The following is a 21,146-nucleotide window of genomic DNA, read 5'->3' on the forward strand; positions in this document are numbered from 1 at the left end:
ATGAGCTTAGGCGTGTTTCGGTTAACTCTTTTGGATTTGGTGGGACCAATGCCCATGCAGTTATTGATGGCGCTCAGTCTGTTGTCCGGAATAAAGGACCGGGGCATCTGCACATAAATGGCAATGCTTTCCCATCCCAGGAAGCTACAAAGCTACTGGTCTGGTCAGCAGCCGATAAGAAGACTGCCTCACGGATTGCTCAGGGTTATAAGGATTTTCTTTCAGAACACACTGAAAGCAGATCGCCAGCGTACCTAGAGGCCCTTGCATTCACCTTATCGCGGCGTCGCTCTCAATTCCCCTGGAGAACTTTCTGTGTCAGCGATCCTAGCCAGGGCTTCGGCAACCTAAGCGTTCCCCCGGCCGTGCAGGTCAACTCAAAGCTTCAGGTATGCTTTGTGTTTACCGGACAAGGAGCTCATTGGGTGGGCATGGGGAAGGAGCTCCTCGACTACGACGTCTTCAGGCGCAGTCTAGAGGAGTCAGACACACTCCTCCACAATGTTGGATGCCAATTTTCAGTTCTTGGTAGGTAAAGCAATGCATCATTCTAGTCATTTGACAGAAAAATTCTAATATTCACTATATTCAGAAACACTGTACAGTGATAAGGGCACCGAACTGAATCAACCAGAGTTCTGCCAGCCGATTTGCACAGCTCTACAGGTTGCCCTCGTCGAACTTCTAGCGAACTGGAACGTCCATCCATTTGCTGTGGTTGGTCATTCGTCCGGAGAGGTTGCCGCTGCATACTGTGCCGGAATCATCACTAAAAGCCACGCTCTTGAGCTGGCCTTCTTCCGAGGCTTAGCTGTCTCGGCAACATCGCGAATGGGTTCTCCAGATGGCGGCATGCTGGCGACACGGCTCTCATCAGATAAATGCTCAAAGCTGCTTGCAGACCTTGCAAATAGTCAGAACCCCGAAACACGCAACATAGGTATCGCGTGCTACAACAGCCCCCAGAACTTGACCTTATCCGGAGATACGAATCAAATCGAAAGACTGGCACTCACGTTGGAAACAGAAGGAATCATGAGCAAAAGGTTGAACGTTAGCATCGCGTACCACAATGCAAAACATATGGAACCTGCAGCAAGCTTATATCAGGCTCTTATCAAGAAGTCACACTCGAGCGAACCCGGAGGGAGGGCGATTCTAGCACCCAGTTGCTACATGTTTTCCAGTTTTCGCGATATTTTCTTTGCGCCAAACTCGGATGCATCTGAAGTTTCGAAGCCATACTATTGGCTTGACAATCTTGTCTGCCCAGTACGATTTACACAAGCCATGCAGAAGTTAGCATCGCTACTCGAAAATAAGGTTGGAATTGCGAACACCCATTTCATCGAAGTCGGACCACATTCTACACTCAAATCAGCAATCAAGGAGACCCTGGCCCTAGAAGCCAAGGACTGGAGCGTGGAAAGGTCGTACAGTCATATGTTATCTCGCCCGCAATCAGCAGTATCCACCGCGTTGACGGTTGCAGGAAGACTGTATAGTCTTGGCCTTCCAGTCGATTTGAGTGCAGTGAACAATCAGCACTCGAATAGCAATCGGGTACTCTTCGATCTTCCGTCATATCCATTCGATCATTCCAAGCGATACTGGATGGAAAGTCGCATCAGCAAGGACTATCGGTTTAGGAAATACCCCCACCATGATTTCCTCGGCAAGTCAGCATCGGATTGGAACCCTCTGGAACCACAATGGAACAACAGAATTCTTCTCCAAGAACAGCCATGGATCAGAGATCACCAGGTGAGTTAGCTTCACGTGGATTGCTTCAAGCTTTTCATCCTTCTAACCAGTCGGCACAGGTTTCTGGGGCTTGCGTCTATCCTGCAGCTGGAATGCTTGCTATGGCTATTGAAGCTACACGACAGGTTGTACATGTCCCCCACCACCAGCCGAAAAGCTATCAATTCAGAGATGTTGTATTTAGCAGAAGTGTTGTGGTCCCAGACTCAAGGCTGGGAGTTGAGGTCCAGTTCCGCCTGCGAAAGGTTGAGCAGCTGAGCATGGACCTTGCCCCTTGCTATGACTTCCGGCTCTACATGCACGACCACGGGCAATGGACTCAATGTTGTCGAGGCTATATTACGGTTGAGCACCATACTAGCCTTTACGACTTTGACCTCGATCGCAGTGTGGCGGACGAATATGTGAAACGACTGAGTGCAAGCCTCTCGCCAACTGAACACCAGAGATTCTATGCACGCTTGCGTGACTCGGGGCTTAGCTATGGTCCAATATTCCAAATGGATCGCGACATCATGCACAGTGCTGAGAATGAAGGTGTCGGGACGATTGATTTGCAAAGGTGGACCGACATCATCGAAGAGAACGACCAATCGCCCTGCTTCATCCACCCTGCAGCACTCGATTGTATCATTCAGGTGGCCTTCCTTGGGATCACGCGTGGGGGACAAGTTGAAATCCCAACCATTGTACCAACATCGGTCAATCATCTGTGGATATCGGCAGATATAACACGGCAAATGGTTGCTGTGTCCGCAAAATCTGGTCGGAGCAGTGCGCGACGCTATGATGTGGATTACATCTCAGTTGGGGCTGAGAACGAAAGACCTCTTCTCATAGGCGATCTAACACTCACATCCATTGAAAAGACTGCTAACCCAGCTGTAAATGAGACTAAGGAAAGCACCGTCTCCATGTACCGTGTCGACTGGAAGCCCGATGTCAATCTTCTTGGCCCCCAAACTGGGTTGTTTGCCGCCCAGCCATTGCAGCTATCCCAAAGTGAGTCAGAAAGGATCAGGCTCACTGAATATGCCTGCTTCCTTGCCATGTCTGAAGTGTTGTGCGCAGTCGATGGTGGCGTGTCAGTTCATTCCCAGAGCCCTAAACATCTACAGAAGTACTTGGCTTGGATGCGACATCAGACCGGGCTTATAAGAGCGTCCGTTGGTTGGAAAGATTGGATCTCTACACAACCAGCAGGTAGTGGGTTCCAGGAACAGCTGTGGCAGAAAGTATCATCATTCGGACCCGAGGGCAGGCTTATTGTCAAGTTGTGTCGGCAAATACTGCCCATCATCCGGGGTGAGATTGATGCGCTGCAGATTCTCTTTGCCGACGATACGTTGGCAGACTACTACCGTCAGGAGAACCCTCCTCCTGAGGTCGTGAAAGGAGTCCAGCAGTATGTTGACTGCATGGCGCATGCCAATCCTAACATGCTGGTTCTGGAAATTGGGGGAGGTACAGGTGGTATGACACGGTATATCCTGGATATCATTGGCGGCCATGATGGCAGTGCTGCGGAGCGTTTTGCACAGTATGTGTTCACAGACATCTCTCCCGCCTTCTTTAAGGACGCCAGAGAGAAATTTGGCAGAGGGGAAAGGGTCATGACGAAGACCCTCGATATTGAGAAGATGCCTGTAGATCAAGGCTTTGAAAAAGAGGCCTTTGATCTCGTCATTGCCAGCAATGTAAGTTCGCACTCTGCATACCGGTGGATTCAGAGCTGACCAGCCTAGGTTTTACATGCCACCAAGGACTTGGGATTGACTCTGGGGAACACCAGACAGCTTTTGAAGCCTGGAGGGAAGCTTATACTCATTGAGGGCACTAGTCCTAACCTACTAAGGACCTCTTTCATCTTCGGCTGCTTGCCGGGGTGGTGGCTATCAACCGAGGCGTATCGCGAGTGGGGACCACTGGTCCCTATGGACCGGTGGAATAAGCTGCTCCAGGATAGCCATTTCACCGGAGCGGAATTCGTTCTAGATGGCCCAGACAAGAAAAGCTCACTGAGTAGTGCGGTAATCTCAACTGCGCGCCCTCTTGTTCGATCTAACAGCGACATGATGCCAACATCGTCAGACATTCTCATTCTGAGAAAAGAGAGCTCAGGTTTGCAGCAGTCCTTAGCCACCTCGATATGCGACTTGATCAAAGAGTTGAACCTGTCTGTCAGCATCCATGATGCTTCTGAACTACATGAGGTTCCCAGTGGAGCTACCGTGGTCTTCTTGCAGACCATTGACGATTTCGTCTTCCACGAGCTTGACGAGGAAGGGTACCAGAATTTAAAGACTACTATGGCAATGGCCAGTAAGCTTCTTTGGGTGACACGGAGACACGACAGCCCAAATCCAGGTTCGTTGGAGCAGGACGCTGTGCTTGGCCTTGCACGCTCCCTTATGTCAGAGAGCGAGGGCCTCAATATCGTGACCCTAGGACTGGAAGGTATCGAGGCTACTTCTCGCGCAGCACAGCATATCCGGGCAGTGTTGGAACACTATTTCTGTGCTGAAACCTCCTTACTGAGCATAAATGGCGAGGAGATCCTTGAGATCGATGGCCGCTTATGCTTAAGTCGTGTCTTGCCGGCAGAGACAATAGCGAAGGAGATCTGGAGTATGCAGCAATCCAAGGCCCATATGGATAATGATTTGCGCAGCCTTGCGAACAATGAGATGGAAATCCAGATACGCGCGGCTACGATCACACCAAACATTACTACCGGCCAGCCTTCTTTGGGCCAGGAGATAAACGGCACCATCACCCAGATCGGGTCAGACGTGCAAGGCACCTTTCAGGTTGGCGATCCCGTTGCTGCTATCGTACCGCATTCTGGCACGGCATCAATCAAAGATCGGATTCAGTGCCCGGTTGGTCTCGCTCATAAGATCCCCGACGAATTATACAGAAAGGGAGAGATTTTTTTGCCACTCGATTTTCTGATTGCATACGACTCGCTGCACAATTGTGCGCGGCTACAGGCAGGGGATTCGATTATCATCCATGACGGCGGTAGTTCACTCAGTCAGGCCGCGATTCAACTCGCTCAGTTCCTGGGTGCAGAGGTTTTTGTGACTTTCAATACTAAGGATGAGGAAGCTATAGCGGATATGTACTCTATCCCCGCTTCGCACAGAGTTCCACATCAAGGACATATGCTGATGATGGGAATCAAACGCCTAACCCACGGTCGAGGCGCGGATGTCATGTTCACTCCATTGATTGCGAAGAAATCGGATCAAGCAGCGTGGGACTGCATGACAGAATATGGCCGAGTTATTGAGCTGGTCGACACGAATGCATCTACTTCCCTCAGAGCTATGCCTCCCCGACCTCGACTCTTCAAACAAAGCGTCATTTTCGCCCGGCTGGATATTCCGACGCTTCTTCAAGACACAGAGAAAATTGCAACTATCTTGCCTCAGGTCATGCGTCTGATAGAGCATAAATCAGTGGTTGCTGTACAGCCTCTCAGAGTACTCGCCTTCTCTGAGCTTGAGAAATCCGGTGGTGTGAAGGCTGTTGAGCAATCTCAGTCAGCCAAGACGTGTGTTTCCTTCGACTTGAACAATCTTACTGCATCTAAGCCGCAACTATTCGACTCGACATCGACATACCTCATTGCCGGGGGCTTGGGTGGTCTTGGGAGAAGCATAGCCAAATGGATGATCTCTAATGGGGTCCGATATCTCGTTCTCCTTAGTCGGCAAGGTACAGAAAGCCCTGGAGCAGATTCCTTCCTTGACGAATGCGCGACCATGAGCGTGACAACTTTCGCGCCCAAGTGCGATATAGGTGATGAAGTGGCAGTCAGTGAACTTATCCAGGAAGTACAGCGGCGGATGCCTCCCATCAAAGGATGCATCCAGGCATCTATGGTTCTCAAGGTAACTATCACATTCTAAAAATGCCCCACGCAAGAATCACAAACTAACATATCTGTTATTGCAGTCTGCCATGTTCGCGAATATGACCCTCGATCAGTGGAACGAAGCACTACGCTCAAAGGTGCAAGGTTCGGATAACCTCGATCGCCACCTACCAAACCAGCTTGATTTTTTCATCTTCTTATCGTCCGTGTGTGGTATAATCGGCGCCAGCGGTCAATCCAACTACGCCTTTGGCTGCGCCTACCAAGATGCATTGGCCCGATCTAAAGTCGCGATGAGACAGAAGGCCATTTCCATTGACCTCGGGATTGTCGAAGGGGTTGGATACACGGCCGAGCATCAGGGCGTGGGCTCCTTCATGCGCTCTCTGGGGTTACAGCCCATCCCTGAAGAATATCTCCTTTCCATATTAGAATATTACTGCGACACCAGACGTGAAATCCTTCATCCCAGTGACGCCCAAATAGTCGTTGGCATCATAAACCAAGACGAGATGCAGCGAAGTGGACTTGTGCGCTCGCGATTTTACTCGCGGCCGTTGTGGAATCATTTGCAGCGACGCATGAACCCAACGCTTGGCAGGAGCAAGGTTGTTGCTGCTCAACGATCGAATGAGAAGGACCCCTCATCGCTGAAACTCCCGACTGCCGCGATCGATGATACGCTTTCGTCTACTGTGGCAGATGGCGGTCCAGACGCGGTCAGACGGGCGATCTGCGAGAGGGTCTCGGATGTGCTTGCTATCGACGCTGATGATATTGATCCAGCGAAGCCGTTGCATATGTATGGGGTGGACTCATTGGTTGCGATGGAATTGCGGAGTTGGTTTAAGGAAGCACTCCAGAAGGATGTGGCTGTGTTTGATATCTTGAGTAATCGGCCGATAGAAGTGTTGGCTCAGGAGGTCGTGGGTGTGGCTGCGGCTGCATGAGGTGGGTTACAACTGTTCTAGGAGTCCGTGACATATTCTCTCCGGTTGCGGTGCTTCTGCCTCATACATGGACTCCTTTGGCTAAGGTAACCTGAGGTGATGTGCAAGGTACCCTGTGGTGATAGTCCGCTTATTGCGTCATGATGAGCGCTGTCTTGCGTACGCCCGTCAAGTGAGCTTCTAAGAAACCTGTCTTTGGCATGTAGGAGTGGTTGATCAGCATTACTCAATAGCATAGATCTTGACTTCAGGTTTCGAATATCAGTCATGCCATGTGGTCATGATCATAGAACATACACACGGTCGTGGGTTCATTGGCGGGACCAGAAACCGGCTATAGAACGAGCTATGGGCAATGCATCAGGGCAGGATACTCGGGTCATTATCTCCAGGATGTTAATTATACAGGGACGGACCGGTGACGTAGAAATTGATAATTCCTGTTTGTTCCATGCTTTCACGCTGATATCACCGACGGTCAAGAAACCAACCACATGGTCTGATCCGGTCATTGAAATTGTGATCCCATTTGCAGGTTATTATGTGGATATCAGTCAACTGTTCGTAGGATCCGGAAGCCCTGGGTCGATCTTTAGGTGTGGAGGTTCCCTTCTCGACTTTTCCCAGTGTTGATATCCACACGCGTTACGTTCTTGAGCGGTCCCACGCTCTTTCCAAGGCATTGGGGGTGGGCGAGACAACTTGCATACCCTTCGCGACACTGGGTCACCTGTGGACCCTATGCTTCGCTGGATCTAACCAGAGGCTGCGAGTAGTCGTGTGGCCAATCTGCATTATTTCCGTAGGGTCTTTTACCAGTCCACCCGCAGTTCCTCTGACACCTGCCAAGCACAGTCCCCATAATCCGTTGTATATGGCTTCATCCATTGTGTGCCTGCTTCTCGCGGCTATGGTGTCCGTGGTGGCATAGGTGGTGGCCTTTGGGTGTCTTCGGATCTGGGTGATGGCGATCGAGTAGGGATGCGGGTTACGTATCCAGCTATCTTGCTCGTCGGAGGCAAGGCAACAGGGGCCTGGAACGCAGTAGCACTATGCGCATTAACCGTGCCTTATGTCTCTGCTTGCCCTTGGAGTGTATGCCGCCCTGTGGCCAGTCCCTCGACGTGACTGCTGCTCGTAGGATAGTGAGCCCACTTCCGGTTAGCTGTGAGAGTGCTGCCAATCTATGGCTTGTTCCGGGCCATAACACCAAGAAGTGGCACCAACGTTTAACTTGCGTTAAATTCGCATGAGTGTGGAGGAGATTGAGCTTTCTCGGGCCTCATATCTATCCTACCGTTGTCTTGCTACTACGCGTGGTGCTGGTCTCTGATGGGTTCAAGGCCTGTAGGGTCATGGGCCAGTTGTCTTTGGTTTGAGCACCTTGTATTCAACCATTCTCTTGGGGATGCCAGCAAGGCGGCGAGGTGCGTAGCAGTATGTCTGTCTGTGGCAGTTATCCCGCAGGTAAGCATTTGCAGCTACTGCATTCCGTTATTCCTCTATAGCATGGGAGCTATGTCCGTTTGAGTATTCGTATTGTCTGGAGAAAATCCATCTTCTGCCTGGATTTCCTTGCTCCGTAGCATATCACACGGCGGCATATCCATCGCGTAATGATCATAAAATGGAATCCAACGCGAACAGACGTGTCGTGACGCGCTGCTGTCCCCGTGACCGTGGTTCCTGTTCAGGTAAGCGGGTGTTGTTGGCCTGGGGCAGCAGCTGGATGGTTGGTGGGATACCAGTGAAATAAGTGGCCGATCACGAGCAACAACGCGCGTTTTATTTCTGATCTGCTATCTGGTCAAGTTATTCATAGGTTATAGAATAATATCCTTATAGTTAAATGTCATAATAATGTCTGTTGGTTGCGACATCAACGATCTCAAATGGCCATCAACCGGAGTTCGTAGTATGAAGAGCTGCGGGTTTGAGTTGAACCCCCCTGTCGGTCGGGTCGGGGCGGGTTGGTCCCCGGGCTCGGGGTGTTTCGGTGTTTTTCGGGGGTTCAACCCGGAGCTAGGTTCAACTTGTGAGGAAGCTCGATATACTGTATGTAGGTACTAGATCAGAGGGTTTGATCAAGGTGCTGGACTTGATACTGTGATTTTTCTTGATATATACTAAGATCACCTTATATTTACTACTGTGGCATATTTATCGGTGCTAATCGTCGTACGAATCTATCACTAAATGCCGTAGATGGTCTTGTTTTGCTGGTATCATGCCTCCAATGTCGATTGTCGTTGATTGATCTTGTGTGATGCCAGTGTGATCCTAATATTGATCCGGTGGGTATTACATATATTTGTCATTTATTTTGTATGGCTCGTCATGTAGTTTGTGGTGTTGGCGTGACTACTATACGTGGTGTTGATGGATTGATATTGGTGAAATGATGTGTTGGTTATATATAATGGTAGGGTAGCTGTATGTATCCGAGATATGATAACCCTATAGATCACAACTACCTAGCAATAACACCACGACTACATCATCTATAGCAGATAAAAAGCATACAAACAAAATTTAAGAGCACATGTAAGACCTAGATACACTATAAACGCCAGTTACTGCCATCAAATCGCTGGTCCAGTCGTGGTGATGACCATGAAGACGAGAATGATGATACAAAGCCTCAGGCACCAAGCAACAGCGGAACCACCGGAGAACGCGTAGCGCGTCGCCCACCATACACAACAAGCGAATTGCACAAGTTAACATGGTATTGATTGAAGTGCTGTAGACTATAGAAAGGAAACTGCAATTCCTACTACCATTGATGCTCTCGTATGATAGACATCGTATGAACTGTCCAATTTCCCCAACACAACAGCCTTGCTCGGGTACGAAGGACACGCGAGCCTCAACATATACAAGATACGATGCTCATACCACGAGGAAGCTACAAATACACAATGGAAAGATGTGATCATTTTCGACCGTTTGTATTCATATCGGATCGCGTCAAGGTCGCACGATCCTCTTTAGCCTATGGCACCAGCCGAAGCGTAAAAGGCCGCTATGATACAGAAATTCAACCACGACCACCAGCAGACCAGTAGTGGACGCGTGTAATAGTAAATAAAATACGACAAAGCAAACCCAGACCCATGATACTTGTAATAAAAAGATCAAGAACACCCCAACGTCCCAGTCATACCATGAACCAACCCGAAAAAGCAACCCGTCGCGTCACTGCTGCGGAAGGACAACTGACGCGCCGACCGCGCAGGATGGCTAAAAAGAAACAAGCAGGAAAATAGAAAAGGCGTTTAACCACCGAAACCGTAGAGGGTACCTGAAGGGATGTATGTTAGACGCGTTGGACATAACCAAGCCAGAACAGATAGTACTTACGGCCCTGTCTCTTAAGAGCGTAGACGACGTCGAGGGAGGTGACGGTCTTGCGCTTGGCGTGCTCAGTGTAGGTGACGGCATCACGGATGACACCCTCAAGGAAGGTCTTGAGGACACCACGGGTCTCCTCGTAGATCATGGCAGAGATACGCTTGACACCACCACGACGAGCGAGACGACGGATAGCGGGCTTGGTGATACCCTGGATGTTGTCACGCAAGATCTTGCGGTGACGCTTGGCGCCACCCTTGCCGAGACCCTTTCCACCCTTTCCACCTGTAGAGACACGTCAAGTCAGTCACTGTTGGTTGCGGAATAGACAATGGACGATCTATCGAGATAGAGATAGATAGACCATGAGAAGTGATGAACTTACGGCCAGTCATTGTGAAGGTTGTCTAAAAAGTAAACGGAAATAAAGTTGAATTAGAGTTGAGGGTGAAGATGGTGGAGATAGTTAAGCGTTTTAGAGTGAGATGGATGTAAAAGGAAGAGGGCAGAGAGCATCCATGGGACGGGAGATATTTGTATAGCAGAAGGCGCGCCGCGGGGAGGGCGTTGGAATCACACGCTAGAGGGCGGATCGACCAATCAGAGCTCAGGATCCCGGCCAGCGGACTGATCTGGCGGCAACGTGACCGGGCAGGGATGATTCCGCTGGGATGAGACTGATTCCCATGGGAATGCTCCCAACCACCTAGATCAGCAGTCAGAGAGTGTCAGGGACATTCCTGTCGATGGCCATGAGCCTCTCCAACAGGTTGATAGGATCACATTCCGGGCCTGAGGTTGGGATCAAGGTGAGGCAGGGGCAGCTTCTAGATCCGTGATCCTGGCTTCCTATTGGCTGGCGGACACTAGGGCGCTCGCTTAGCGCTCCGAGCAGGCAGAACGGGGAACTGACCGCCTTTGGGCACTTTTGATTTTCCCAGCGAAAAGTGAGTCCCGAAATCACGGCTTATGGTGTGCTGCTTTCCGAACACTTTTTCGATCAAAGGAACGGCACGCTAAGGCCCCCTCCCTTTGCTGGCAAACCCAGATCACCACCCACCCTTTCGCTTACTACAAATACCTCTCCCCACCCGCCTCCTCCATCCTTCTTCCATCTCCTCATCCCGTCCACCCTTATCTATCAACCTTCATCAATCTTCCATCCTCAACGTCATCTTTCCATCTCTAAAACAACTAAATCCATCAAACTTAATCCACTAAGATGGCCCGCACTAAGCAGACTGCCCGTAAGTGCAACCTCACTGTCCTTTCTCTTCGTGTCGCTTGACCGCGTCATGGTCGCGACACCCGTGTCTCACCTGAGGAACATTATCACTAACTATCATCTCAATATAGGTAAGTCCACTGGTGGCAAGGCTCCCCGTAAGCAGCTCGCCTCCAAGGCTGCCCGTAAGGCCGCTCCCTCCACCGGAGGTGTCAAGAAGCCTCACCGCTACAAGCCCGGTATGTATACATTCATCATCCCAAAGTGGCAAAGTGTCTAGTTGAACAGTCAACTAACAGTCTACCAAAGGTACCGTCGCTCTGCGTGAAATCCGTCGTTACCAGAAGAGCACTGAGCTCCTGATCCGCAAGCTGCCCTTCCAGCGTCTTGTTCGTGAAATTGCTCAGGACTTCAAGTCGGACCTCCGCTTCCAGTCTTCCGCCATCGGTGCTCTTCAGGAGTCCGTCGAGGCTTACCTCGTCTCCCTCTTTGAGGACACCAACCTGTGCGCCATCCACGCCAAGCGTGTCACCATCCAGTCCAAGGACATCCAGCTTGCCCGCCGTCTCCGTGGTGAGCGCTCTTAGATTTACTTCTAATGAGTCGGTTCTTTTTTCTGGTTGGGAAGGCGATAACGGGGTTTCTTTTTCTTTAATTTTCATGACTACTGGCGATACATGATGGGTTTGCGAATTTCAATGGGTTTCGGCACTGGGTTTTCGTTATTTCTTGCTGCGCAATAAATAGTAGCTGCCGATTCAGCGGCTGGGTGGAATTGATCATGGGGACGCATCCGAATATGTACATTAAAGAAAGCTTTTATTCGACGTGACTTCCTTCGGGAGCGCCACCGGATGGCATAGACGCGAAATGCAGTATCTATGAAACAATCCAACCCGGTTTGAGATCGCGATGTTGTACTCTTGTAGAACGCGTAGCATAGTGGCACGGTCGCAGCCTAGTGCAGCCTGCTGTGGGTGGCCGTACACTAACTACCCCCCCGGTCGGCTACAGTACTACGGCAGATCTACGCTGCAGGGTTGATGGACTTGAAGATGTACTTAGTAGTTAGCAGGAGGCACTAGTGACTTGCTGGGCTTGCGTTCTTTCTTTCTACATAATGATAAGTGTCTGAATGTGCGACCGTGTGATATTTCCAGCAATGTAACGTTGGCGTTCGATGCTTCGATTCTTACCACCGTTTCCGTACACTCCTTATCATAATGTTGCAATGCAATGAAGGTTCCCCAATCATCATTTGACCATAAAGTCCCAGGGCTAACTGCAACTTACCGAGTCAAAATTGGATGACGACAGCAAGAACAGCGGGTGATTTGTGGCATTATTTGGTTCACAACCGAATCTGCCTGCGACTTACCGGTTCGCCACAGTAAGGGGGTCAGCGGGTGTCTCTGGGTTAGAGGTAGGGGTATCGAGTGGATGATTTTAGCAGCAAATCGCAACACGACATATCAGTGTTATGGCGATAGTTTATGTGTACTAGCTTGAAGGATAATGATCCATACATCTAGATGAAAAACTGGTATCTTACATATCATCGCGATGCGGACGTTTCGCGTCTATTCCAAGTTGCTCCAGAGTAGAATGGGTAGTGGGTGGGAGGCGGCCTACATTAGGCGCCGCAGATGACAATCCCTGTTCAGGACTTGAAAGGACTGAGAGATGGTTCGCAAGTCAAGGAGTAATAACGGGTATGTGCAGCTGTCTTGCAGCGAATATGTAGGTTTCCTCTTTTCAGTTGGCTCAACGATGGCGTATCTCTAGGAAATAGTTACGGAGGACTCCGTAGTCTTTGCATTGCTAGACCAAAGTATCGTTTCCTACGTCCGAGCCCGCACCTTATAGAGCAGAAGAATTGATCCCTATCAATGGCAAACTATTATTGAAAGTATATCCGGTATATTCTCTCGAATATTCTTCATTACGCTGGGGCGCTTAACAAGCGGGCAAGAATCGCCAATTTGCCACCACAATCACCGAATCCTGCCGGGAAGCGACGACCACTGCAGTAGTACCTCGCCAATACCAGTATCCCTTCCTATACAGCGCGACGATAGCCACGGAAATATTTGAACGGCAGCTATGCGAATAATATGCAAAAGGTTATTTATATACGTGTGATCAATGATGTGCTTGCTGAAGCTTCAGGCGAACAGTGATCATCATCGGAGAATATAATTGGAAGGCTCGAGGACAGGTAGGTTGACTCCGGGCCGCCGGGTCGCAGCATCCCGTTTATCTGCAGATTCGTTGACTGGCTATCCTGTATAATTGATTTTGGTACCATGGGAGAGAAACTACTGTGATGAGATGGGCAATGCTGAGGTTGAGGATTGAATTAAATGATGGTGTTGGATGAATTCGAGTTGTTGGAGAGTACTGGATGCTTGGTGTGGTCGACGCGGTCGTTATCAGAGTATCTTGTCAGTCTAGTAAGTGGTCAGTGTATGTGCCTTCGTAGAGGGAATAGGAAAAACTTCTTTATCTCGACGATACAAGAGTGTCCATTAGGATTTTGATGATACTGTATCCCTCACTCCATTTTCTAGGATACGATTAGTAGTCTGCGTATATGTAGTAGTAGTTCTGCACAGAAGACCATGACGTTTGCTCGGACGCATATCGGGCGGGGCGGCGGGGACAGACTTGAGCGGAACATCATCATAGGCAGGTTGGCGGTAGCACGATAGTAGCGTGTTTATGTATGGCAATTCCTAGAGGGATTTATGAAAATTGGCGATAAGGGCATTTTGGAAAGGGGAGAAAATTGCTAGTACCATCATCTCCTCCCTAAGGATCAGTGAAAGCTCATTACATAGTAGCGCCGAGTCATGAATCGCACTAATCGCTACTACTATACTCTTGTCGGGCCCGTCGCGAAAGTATATACAACCGGCATCAGATCACTACAGTACTACTAACGATACCAAAGAGACTGACTTTTATTTTTTATTTTTTTTTTATTTTTTTATTTATCTATTTTTTTTTTTTTAATTTTTTTTTATTTACCCTTTAATAAAAAACTACATAGATGTCACTTAACCTGTCTGATTAGTATCGCCTCAGGCATAGATAGGATCTTGGAGAAACCTGCCATGCCGCACATACTGAGTTGTGCCGGTCCGGGGTAATATTCCCCTTGCGTGAGGCACGCTGCTTATCCAGCAGCACTCTTCTTGGTCGACGCCAACATTGATTATCTGACCACGAGTATTGTCTGTGGGGGAAATCACAGCATAATCCTGGAAATACAGCACATTGGTAATTTAGGTGCGTTTCTCTTTTCTGCGCAATGAGCCAAGTTAGCTGCTTGATTGTTACTCACACACCATGCCTATGTGTAGGTAAATCAGCATGTTCAATGCTAGATCGATATCGCGGCAATCCTTGTCTTCGGAACATGCTGAGACTCCGAGTCAGGACCAGATATAAATGTGCCCAGAATCCCCAACCTCCACTCGCAATAAAGTGACGGTTCAGGGTGGCCTGGGTGATGATTTCAGTCTGACTTCGATGATCGACATGTCCAGTCGGATCAACATTATTATTGTTGCCATGATTCATGGTCAAATTGCGGTGACTTGAATTTAGCCGATCGATCAAACTCTTCAGCTGAGCAGCACGAAAACTCCCCGTATCGAGATATCACCGGCTACGACCGACGCGCAATCGGATAATCCAAACCTTGAAATCGCGCTAGGCTAGTGATCGCATTACAACTAAAGTAACTTCATCTCTCAAAGCCAATAATATCGTGCTACCCAGGATATTGCATCTCCGCTGGCCCAACAAGCGATGCAGATACCCGATAATTTCTACGATAGGCCCAACAAAAGAAGTACGAGGTAGATACATGCTGCAGAGAGAGACGGGGGCCGGAGTTTCATTCGGAGCACAGACCGTGTCTGTGACCAGGCTGCCTGAAAAAGCAACAAGACCACAGCATGAATAGATTGCAAGCGCGAGTGCCCGAAGTTTGATACATCACAATCACACACGATGTGCGCGATCGGAGCCTGATTTAGCCTGTTGTCGGAATTGTCGCCATGTCCCACCTCGTGATCCATCGCACGAGAATGGAGGATCAAATATCGATCAATGGCAACCCAATATCAGAGCAACCGATACCTGTCGCAGGTTCATCCATATCACGTACTCTTATGACCAACATGCAGGTGCCTTTGGGGCTGATGCGGTTCGTGCATACGGCCCATGACTTCGAATTAGTTGTTCTCCGTAGTTCATCGGTCTCTTTTACCATTTATGCCAGGCATTAGTAATCATTACTGAATGACTCGCATTGCGTGAGACAAGATTCATCAGCTCCTCAAAGCAAACCTTAAGGGAGTGGGTCAACGGAATGACCGACAGATCGCAACCTCGGCAGACTTCTTGATATGAATCTTGATTGAGTGATCAGCAATATGAACTTAGTTTTCAGATAATGCGGTGAATCGTGTCAGCCCTCCCATGTATAACGATGGAAAAGCTATGCAAGTTTGAAACGGTCAACTCCTTGTTAGCAAGGATTTGTTATGACTCCTGTCTCAGGAGTCAATATCAGCACTACGATAAGTAGGACACTAATTAATGTTGACCGGCAGACTAGCTGGTGCCTAGCCTTGTCACACACTCAGACAGTCACACGGTCCACGAATGACCCTGGGATCAGACGACGTCGGACATATCACCCAAACGAGCGGATGCGTTGACGCTGTGCAGATGACTGCTGCATCGCTGGAATTATGCCGTCGGAATCCCTCCGCCAGCTGGACCTGCCCGCCTTCCAATTTAGACAGGCAGTGGTCCACTAGGCCCGAGCAGGCTTAGTGATCCATGGATCATCTGCCTTCTAGAAGCCACACTAACCACAAAAAGGCCAATATGCGACTGTGCATAAAATCTTTGCTTATCAACTTTTTGTTTGTTTGTGTGGGCGGTGAGAACAGACAGAGACTTGAAGACAGAAATCAACCGCCACTAATCTTGGTGATCGGCATCTTTGCAGCTCCAACAATGGGCTTTCCTTGTCAACTCTGAACAACTCTTGCTCGGCAGTTTTTACCGGAACTCAATCTGACCTACACTCGGGCATAAGCCCGTAGCTATCAGTCCTCTTCGCAGCAAGCATGTCATGTTACGTGGCCTGGAAACAGGGAGTCTAGAAGGTGTCTTTCGCGATATCGTTTATCTCTCTGGACCTCGGTAAGTTTCGCCCCTCGACAAAAGACAGCTCGAGAAACTTCCTACCCAACGGTGGTGACGCCCCACTATCGGACCTGAACTAATCGAGAAACGAAATTGCGAAAGAAATTATCCCGAATGACTCCTCCTGCCACGAGGTCCGCAGATTCGCCCATGGATCCTTAGCCGCCTGGGCTGGTTCGGTCCACCTCAGCCGAGCCCGATCACTCTCGAAGCCTTCAACACGGCCTCCACCTCGAGCTAATGCGGTGCATAAGTCCGGTCTAATATGCAGACATCGGCTGCATGGCCCCTTTTCCGTCTCGGGTGGGCTGTGCTTCCCTGGGTCGAAGGGCCTTTTGCGCACCTCGTCTCCGTCCGCCCTGATTGAAACCGGTGCTGATCCCGAGGCTAAATGCAAACGATTAGTCGTAAGTGACGCCGCTTGGCGCTCGATGGGGGTGGGAAGGAAACAGAAATTTCGTGGACCCCGTTTGATTTGTATATATAACCAGGGGTCCATCCTCGATAACCCCTACGGAGGAGACTTTTGCAGCCTTGTTTTAGGGTAGTGATCAGCCTGGTTATCTTGATCTGACGTCTTCGGCCGTTGAGATCATCCCCCTACTACATCCAGACCAGCATCTTATTACGATACATTTCTCGACGTCCAATTACACCTCGGCTCTCCCGCTTGTTTACTAAACACCGCAACCATTTCACCATCACTCGTACTCATCCCCCCGCATATCGCAAGCAAACTTCGGCCCTCCCATATGGCAACCGAGAAGGGGGATAGCGGGCCCTCAGTAATTGAGGCGCCTGAAAGTCGCACCATCCCGTTCTGGCGTCTACTCACCGACCAGGGTGTGGTAACCCAGGAGATCATCGACCACCACTATCCTGGCTCTGGCACGGATGAGGATCCCTATGCGGTAACATGGCTTCCCAACGATCCTCGCAATCCGATGCAGTTCAGCGCGGCCAAGAAATGGTCTTTCACTATGGTGATGGCCCTCGCAACCCTGGCTGTTGCCCTGGTCTCGTCTGGATACACTGGTGGTGTCCTTGAGATTGAAGAACAATTTGGAATTGGCACAGAAGTTGCAACGCTTGGTGTCTCCCTCTTCGTCCTCGGTTTCGCAGTTGGTATGTCTTTCATATACCTGTGCAGCCCTCCACATACAGCTAACAAGTAATTAGGCCCCTTGCTATGGGCCCCTCTTAGTGAGATGTTTGGCCGGCAAATCATCTTCTTCTTTACGTACATGGCTCTTACTGCCTTCAGCGCAGGCAGTGCCGGCTCGCAAAACACATGGACCATGATCATTCTCCGCTTCTTCGCTGGTTCCTTTGGGTCGTCTCCCATGACCAATGCAGGTGGTGTTATTGCCGATATGTTTGCTGCCAAGGACCGTGGTATTGCCACGAGTCTGTTTGCTGCGGCGCCTTTCCTCGGTAGGCTCCATTCCTGATCTCTCAACTCTCATCGCCCGCAGCTAACATAAGCACTATAGGTCCCGTTCTTGGCCCCATCATTGGCGGATTCCTGGGAATGAATGCGGGATGGAGATGGGTGATGGGCTTTCTCGGTGCCTTCTCTGGATTCGTCTGGATTATTGGTTCTCTCACCGTTCCTGAGACTTATGCGCCTGTGCTTCTTCGTCGCCGCGCTGAGAGACTGAGCCAGCTCACTGGTAAGGTGTACCGGAGCAAGCTGGACATTGACCAGGGCAAGACGACAATCAAACAAGCATTCAAAACCGCCCTGTCCCGTCCTTGGATCTTGTTGTTCCGTGAACCAATTGTGTTCCTGTTGTCTCTTTACATTGCCATTGTCTACGGTACCCTGTACATGTTGTTTGATGCCTACCCCATTGTCTTCCAGGAGTACCGTGGCTGGAACCAGGGAGTTGGCAGTCTGCCTTTCTTGGGCATCATGGTTGGCATGCTTGCTGCTGTCGCCTACAACATCTGGGATAACAAGCGCTATGTCCGGGCACAGGAGGCGCACGGTGGTTTTGCGCCCCCGGAGGCCCGTCTACCCCCCTGCATGGTGGCCTCTATTGCTGTCCCGATCGGTCTCTTCTGGTTCGCATGGACTGACGCTCCGTCCGTTCACTGGATGGCCAGTATCGCTGCCGGTGCTCCATTCGGGTTTGGTCTGGTTTTGGTGTTCCTGAGCAACCTGTCTTACCTCATTGACACGTACACGATCTTTGCCGCGTCCGTCCTGGCGGCCAACTCAGTCATGCGGTCCATCTTCGGCGCTGTGTTCCCCCTGTTCACCACCTACATGTACGAGAACCTCGGTATCCACTGGGCCACCTGTGTCCCGGCTTTCTTGGCCCTTGCCTGTGTGCCGTTTCCCTTCCTCTTCTACAAGTACGGCCCTGCTATCCGCACTCGTTGCAAGTACGCTGCCGAGTCCGACGCCTTCATGCGCAAGATGTTGGAGCAGCTCGCGAAGAAGCCCGATCCGGAGGAGGAAGTTATGGCGGAAGAGAAATTCGACCGTACTGAGGCCCCTGCTCCTGGGGTAGAGGCTGACGACTCCGACTCTAGCACCGAAGCACACATGCCTGAGGCCCACCGCACTCAGAGCAAGGCTTCGGTTCGGACAGCGAAGCAGTCGCTCTACGAGGGCAACCCCTATGATATCGACCGGGTGCACACCCGCGAGTCATTCAAGCAATGAGTCTAGTCTCCATCTGCGGGACCCGACTCAACCATACATTTACTACCGACCTTGTGAATAATCTTTAGTACTTATTACACTCTCCTCCACACCTACACCCTCGACAAATCCACATATTTGTGGACTGTCAACACGAGATGCGAATGATGGCAAGAAGAAAAAGTCTGTGAATTGTTAGATGACTTGCATGGTGATATACCCAGTTTGATGTTTGCTTTGGCATTTCAGTTCGCATTAGCATGATAGATGGCGGTGAATTTTTTTTATTGAACGCATAGGGGGCAATGCAGCCCTACCAGTGATATAATGAGATAATTGCAATATATATTCTATGACTCATTGTTCTATTATAAGCCTGTCAGCAACTATGTAGTAGTCAACAAAAGTTTAAGCCTCCCCGGATAAGTGACTCCGGGACGATCGCTATCTCCGACCGATCGGAGGGAGATAATCTCTCCCCGATCCTCGGCTACCGCGGGCTTATGCGCTGCCGACCCTGATAGCCTTTGAAACTTTTTTCTCCAGGGCAGTGTTAGATTTCGTCAATCTGTTACTTCTTCCTATTATTTTCCATGTCTGCCTGAATTTACTTTATAAGTGATACATCTCATCGGGCTTCTCGCTGGCTGGTGGCTAACGCAGCAAAGACGTGGCTGTTCTGCTTCCGGACTAACTATTTACTTATCGCCTTGCGCCCGTCGAGTCATTAACTTATTCTCCCTGGGGGGAAAGTCCGTCAGCAGGACAATCCACAAGTCGCCTTTTCTTCGCAATCCCAACTTCTCCCAAACACTCCCTCCCTTCTAAACATATTCGCCCATATCGTAACACTCTATATATATCATTTACCTCCTCCCTAGCGACATCAACACCCACCAAAATGAACAACCACCACATCCTCATCCGCCGAATACAACCACTTCGGTCCCTCCGACGCCAACCACCACGAAGAAACCTCTCCTCGACCCCTCGAAACGCAGAACCTCACCACAGCTCCGTTCCTGAGAAACCCCATCCTCCAGCGAACAACCCACAGCCGGCTCCCACAGTGCCTGGCCCGCTCGCATCGACCACCGCCCCGGCCCCCGGATCGGTATCCGCATCGCGAGCATTCATCCAGAGAATCCAGGCTGGCCCGGTTGGACGAGTGGCGCGAGCGTATGCGCGCGTGCAGGAGAGACGACCATACCGGACGCAAGTGATCAGTACGATTGTGGTGTATCTGTGTGGTGATCTGGGTGCGCAGTTGTTGTTTCCGCCGGATAATGGTTCATCCCGGGAGGAGCAGACGGGAGATCAGAAGGAGGAAGCAGGAAGTAATGCCGGAGGAGTAGTTGGAGGAGGGTATGATCCGTGGCGGACGGTGCGGCATTTGACGGTGGGAGTGGGGTGTGCGATTCCGACGTATAAATGGTGAGTGTCGCAGTAGTTATATGGTGGGGATTGCTATGCGATGATGGCTAATTCAGAGGCGGAATTAGGTTCATGTTCCTGCACCACAACTTCAACTACTCGTCCAAATTTCTCTCCATCCTGACCAAGGTCTGCGTGCAGCAGGCAGTGTTCACTCCCGTGTTCAATACCTATTTCTTCGGTCTGCAGTCGTTGATGACGGGCAAGTCGTTGGAGGAGACCTTTGAGCGGCTCAAGGTCGCTTTGCCGACGAGTATCTCGAACAGTGTGAAGCTGTGGCCGGCCGTTACGGCCTTCAGCTTCATGTATGTGGGGCCTCAGTTCCGGAGTATCTTTTCTGGTGTCATTGCTGTTGGGTGGCAGACGTATTTGAGTTGGTTGAATCAGAAGGCGGCGCGCAAGGTCGAGGCAGAGAGGACGGCGTCGGTGGAGGTGGCTGCTGGTGTTGGCGCGGTGGCTATGAAGGCGTAATTGCCATTCATTCTTTGTTTTCCTTTGTGTGGTTCATTTCAACTCTTGATATCCCTGCGATGTATTGGCGGATTTGGTTTGGATATAGATATAGACTCCCTCGGTTATGGATTAGCCGGCAACTTGTTTAGAAGAGTGAGCAGTACATAGATAGACATGAAATAGAGATCATTAGCAGAGATA

At 50.1% G+C, this 21,146-nt stretch overlaps 7 protein-coding genes across 7 annotated transcripts; 4 read left to right on the plus strand and 3 right to left on the minus strand.

Annotated features, from left to right (window-relative positions):
- BO79DRAFT_268619 (uncharacterized protein) lies at window positions 1–6,597 on the plus strand (the record flags this gene model as incomplete). Its single annotated transcript, XM_025687128.1, has 8 exons — window positions 1–39; window positions 141–528; window positions 593–1,053; window positions 2,403–3,461; window positions 3,833–3,895; window positions 3,933–5,311; window positions 5,480–5,663; window positions 5,728–6,597. 8 exons carry the CDS (start codon window positions 1–3, stop codon window positions 6,595–6,597), a joined length of 4,443 nt encoding a protein of 1,480 aa, XP_025538388.1.
- A 2,934-nt stretch (window positions 6,598–9,531) lies between these two features.
- Window positions 9,532–10,346, minus strand: BO79DRAFT_246106 (histone H4; the record flags this gene model as incomplete). Its single annotated transcript, XM_025685526.1, has 3 exons — window positions 9,532–9,901; window positions 9,961–10,236; window positions 10,337–10,346. The coding sequence occupies 3 exons, from the start codon at window positions 10,344–10,346 to the stop codon at window positions 9,876–9,878; spliced, it is 312 nt and encodes a 103-aa protein (XP_025538389.1). The 3' UTR covers window positions 9,532–9,875.
- Window positions 10,347–10,976: 630 nt separating this feature from the next.
- hhtA (histone H3) lies at window positions 10,977–11,962 on the plus strand. The gene is made up of 3 exons (XM_025685527.1): window positions 10,977–11,198; window positions 11,308–11,415; window positions 11,486–11,962. The coding sequence occupies exons 1-3, from the start codon at window positions 11,174–11,176 to the stop codon at window positions 11,761–11,763; spliced, it is 411 nt and encodes a 136-aa protein (XP_025538390.1). The 5' UTR covers window positions 10,977–11,173; the 3' UTR covers window positions 11,764–11,962.
- Window positions 11,963–14,165: 2,203 nt separating this feature from the next.
- BO79DRAFT_218762 (uncharacterized protein) lies at window positions 14,166–14,761 on the minus strand (the record flags this gene model as incomplete). Its single annotated transcript, XM_025683426.1, has 4 exons — window positions 14,166–14,173; window position 14,207; window positions 14,306–14,414; window positions 14,523–14,761. The coding sequence occupies 4 exons, from the start codon at window positions 14,759–14,761 to the stop codon at window positions 14,166–14,168; spliced, it is 357 nt and encodes a 118-aa protein (XP_025538391.1).
- A 1,683-nt stretch (window positions 14,762–16,444) lies between these two features.
- Window positions 16,445–17,031, minus strand: BO79DRAFT_28667 (uncharacterized protein). Its single transcript, XM_025688492.1, has one exon. The coding sequence runs from the start codon at window positions 16,902–16,904 to the stop codon at window positions 16,482–16,484; it is 423 nt and encodes a 140-aa protein (XP_025538392.1). The 5' UTR covers window positions 16,905–17,031; the 3' UTR covers window positions 16,445–16,481.
- A 99-nt stretch (window positions 17,032–17,130) lies between these two features.
- On the plus strand, window positions 17,131–19,378 carry BO79DRAFT_238411 (MFS transporter). The gene is made up of 3 exons (XM_025684812.1): window positions 17,131–17,530; window positions 17,585–17,839; window positions 17,899–19,378. The coding sequence occupies exons 1-3, from the start codon at window positions 17,158–17,160 to the stop codon at window positions 19,077–19,079; spliced, it is 1,809 nt and encodes a 602-aa protein (XP_025538393.1). The 5' UTR covers window positions 17,131–17,157; the 3' UTR covers window positions 19,080–19,378.
- A 319-nt stretch (window positions 19,379–19,697) lies between these two features.
- On the plus strand, window positions 19,698–20,963 carry BO79DRAFT_196897 (Mpv17/PMP22 family protein; the record flags this gene model as incomplete). Its single annotated transcript, XM_025681232.1, has 2 exons — window positions 19,698–20,492; window positions 20,561–20,963. The coding sequence occupies exons 1-2, from the start codon at window positions 19,960–19,962 to the stop codon at window positions 20,961–20,963; spliced, it is 936 nt and encodes a 311-aa protein (XP_025538394.1). The 5' UTR covers window positions 19,698–19,959.
- Between the last annotated feature and the right edge of the window lie 183 nt (window positions 20,964–21,146).

Source organism: Aspergillus costaricaensis (genome assembly GCF_003184835.1).
Source record: "Aspergillus costaricaensis CBS 115574 unplaced genomic scaffold BO79scaffold_20, whole genome shotgun sequence".
NCBI lineage: Eukaryota > Fungi > Ascomycota > Eurotiomycetes > Eurotiales > Aspergillaceae > Aspergillus > Aspergillus costaricensis.

Excerpts from the sequence above, each read along its gene's own strand:
- BO79DRAFT_238411 (XM_025684812.1), top strand. The coding sequence starts at position 17,158 with ATGGCAACCGAGAAGGGGGATAGCGGGCCCTCAGTAATTGAGGCGCCT. Across the intron at positions 17,531-17,584 it reads CGTCCTCGGTTTCGCAGTTG|GCCCCTTGCTATGGGCCCCT; the intron begins GTATGTCTTTCA and ends ACAAGTAATTAG. Across the intron at positions 17,840-17,898 it reads TGCTGCGGCGCCTTTCCTCG|GTCCCGTTCTTGGCCCCATC; the intron begins GTAGGCTCCATT and ends TAAGCACTATAG.
- hhtA (XM_025685527.1), top strand. The coding sequence starts at position 11,174 with ATGGCCCGCACTAAGCAGACTGCCC. Across the intron at positions 11,199-11,307 it reads CCGCACTAAGCAGACTGCCC|GTAAGTCCACTGGTGGCAAG; the intron begins GTAAGTGCAACC and ends ATCTCAATATAG. Across the intron at positions 11,416-11,485 it reads GCCTCACCGCTACAAGCCCG|GTACCGTCGCTCTGCGTGAA; the intron begins GTATGTATACAT and ends AGTCTACCAAAG.
- BO79DRAFT_28667 (XM_025688492.1), bottom strand. The coding sequence starts at position 16,904 with ATGGACCCCTGGTTATATATACAAATCAAACGGGGTCCACGAAATTTC.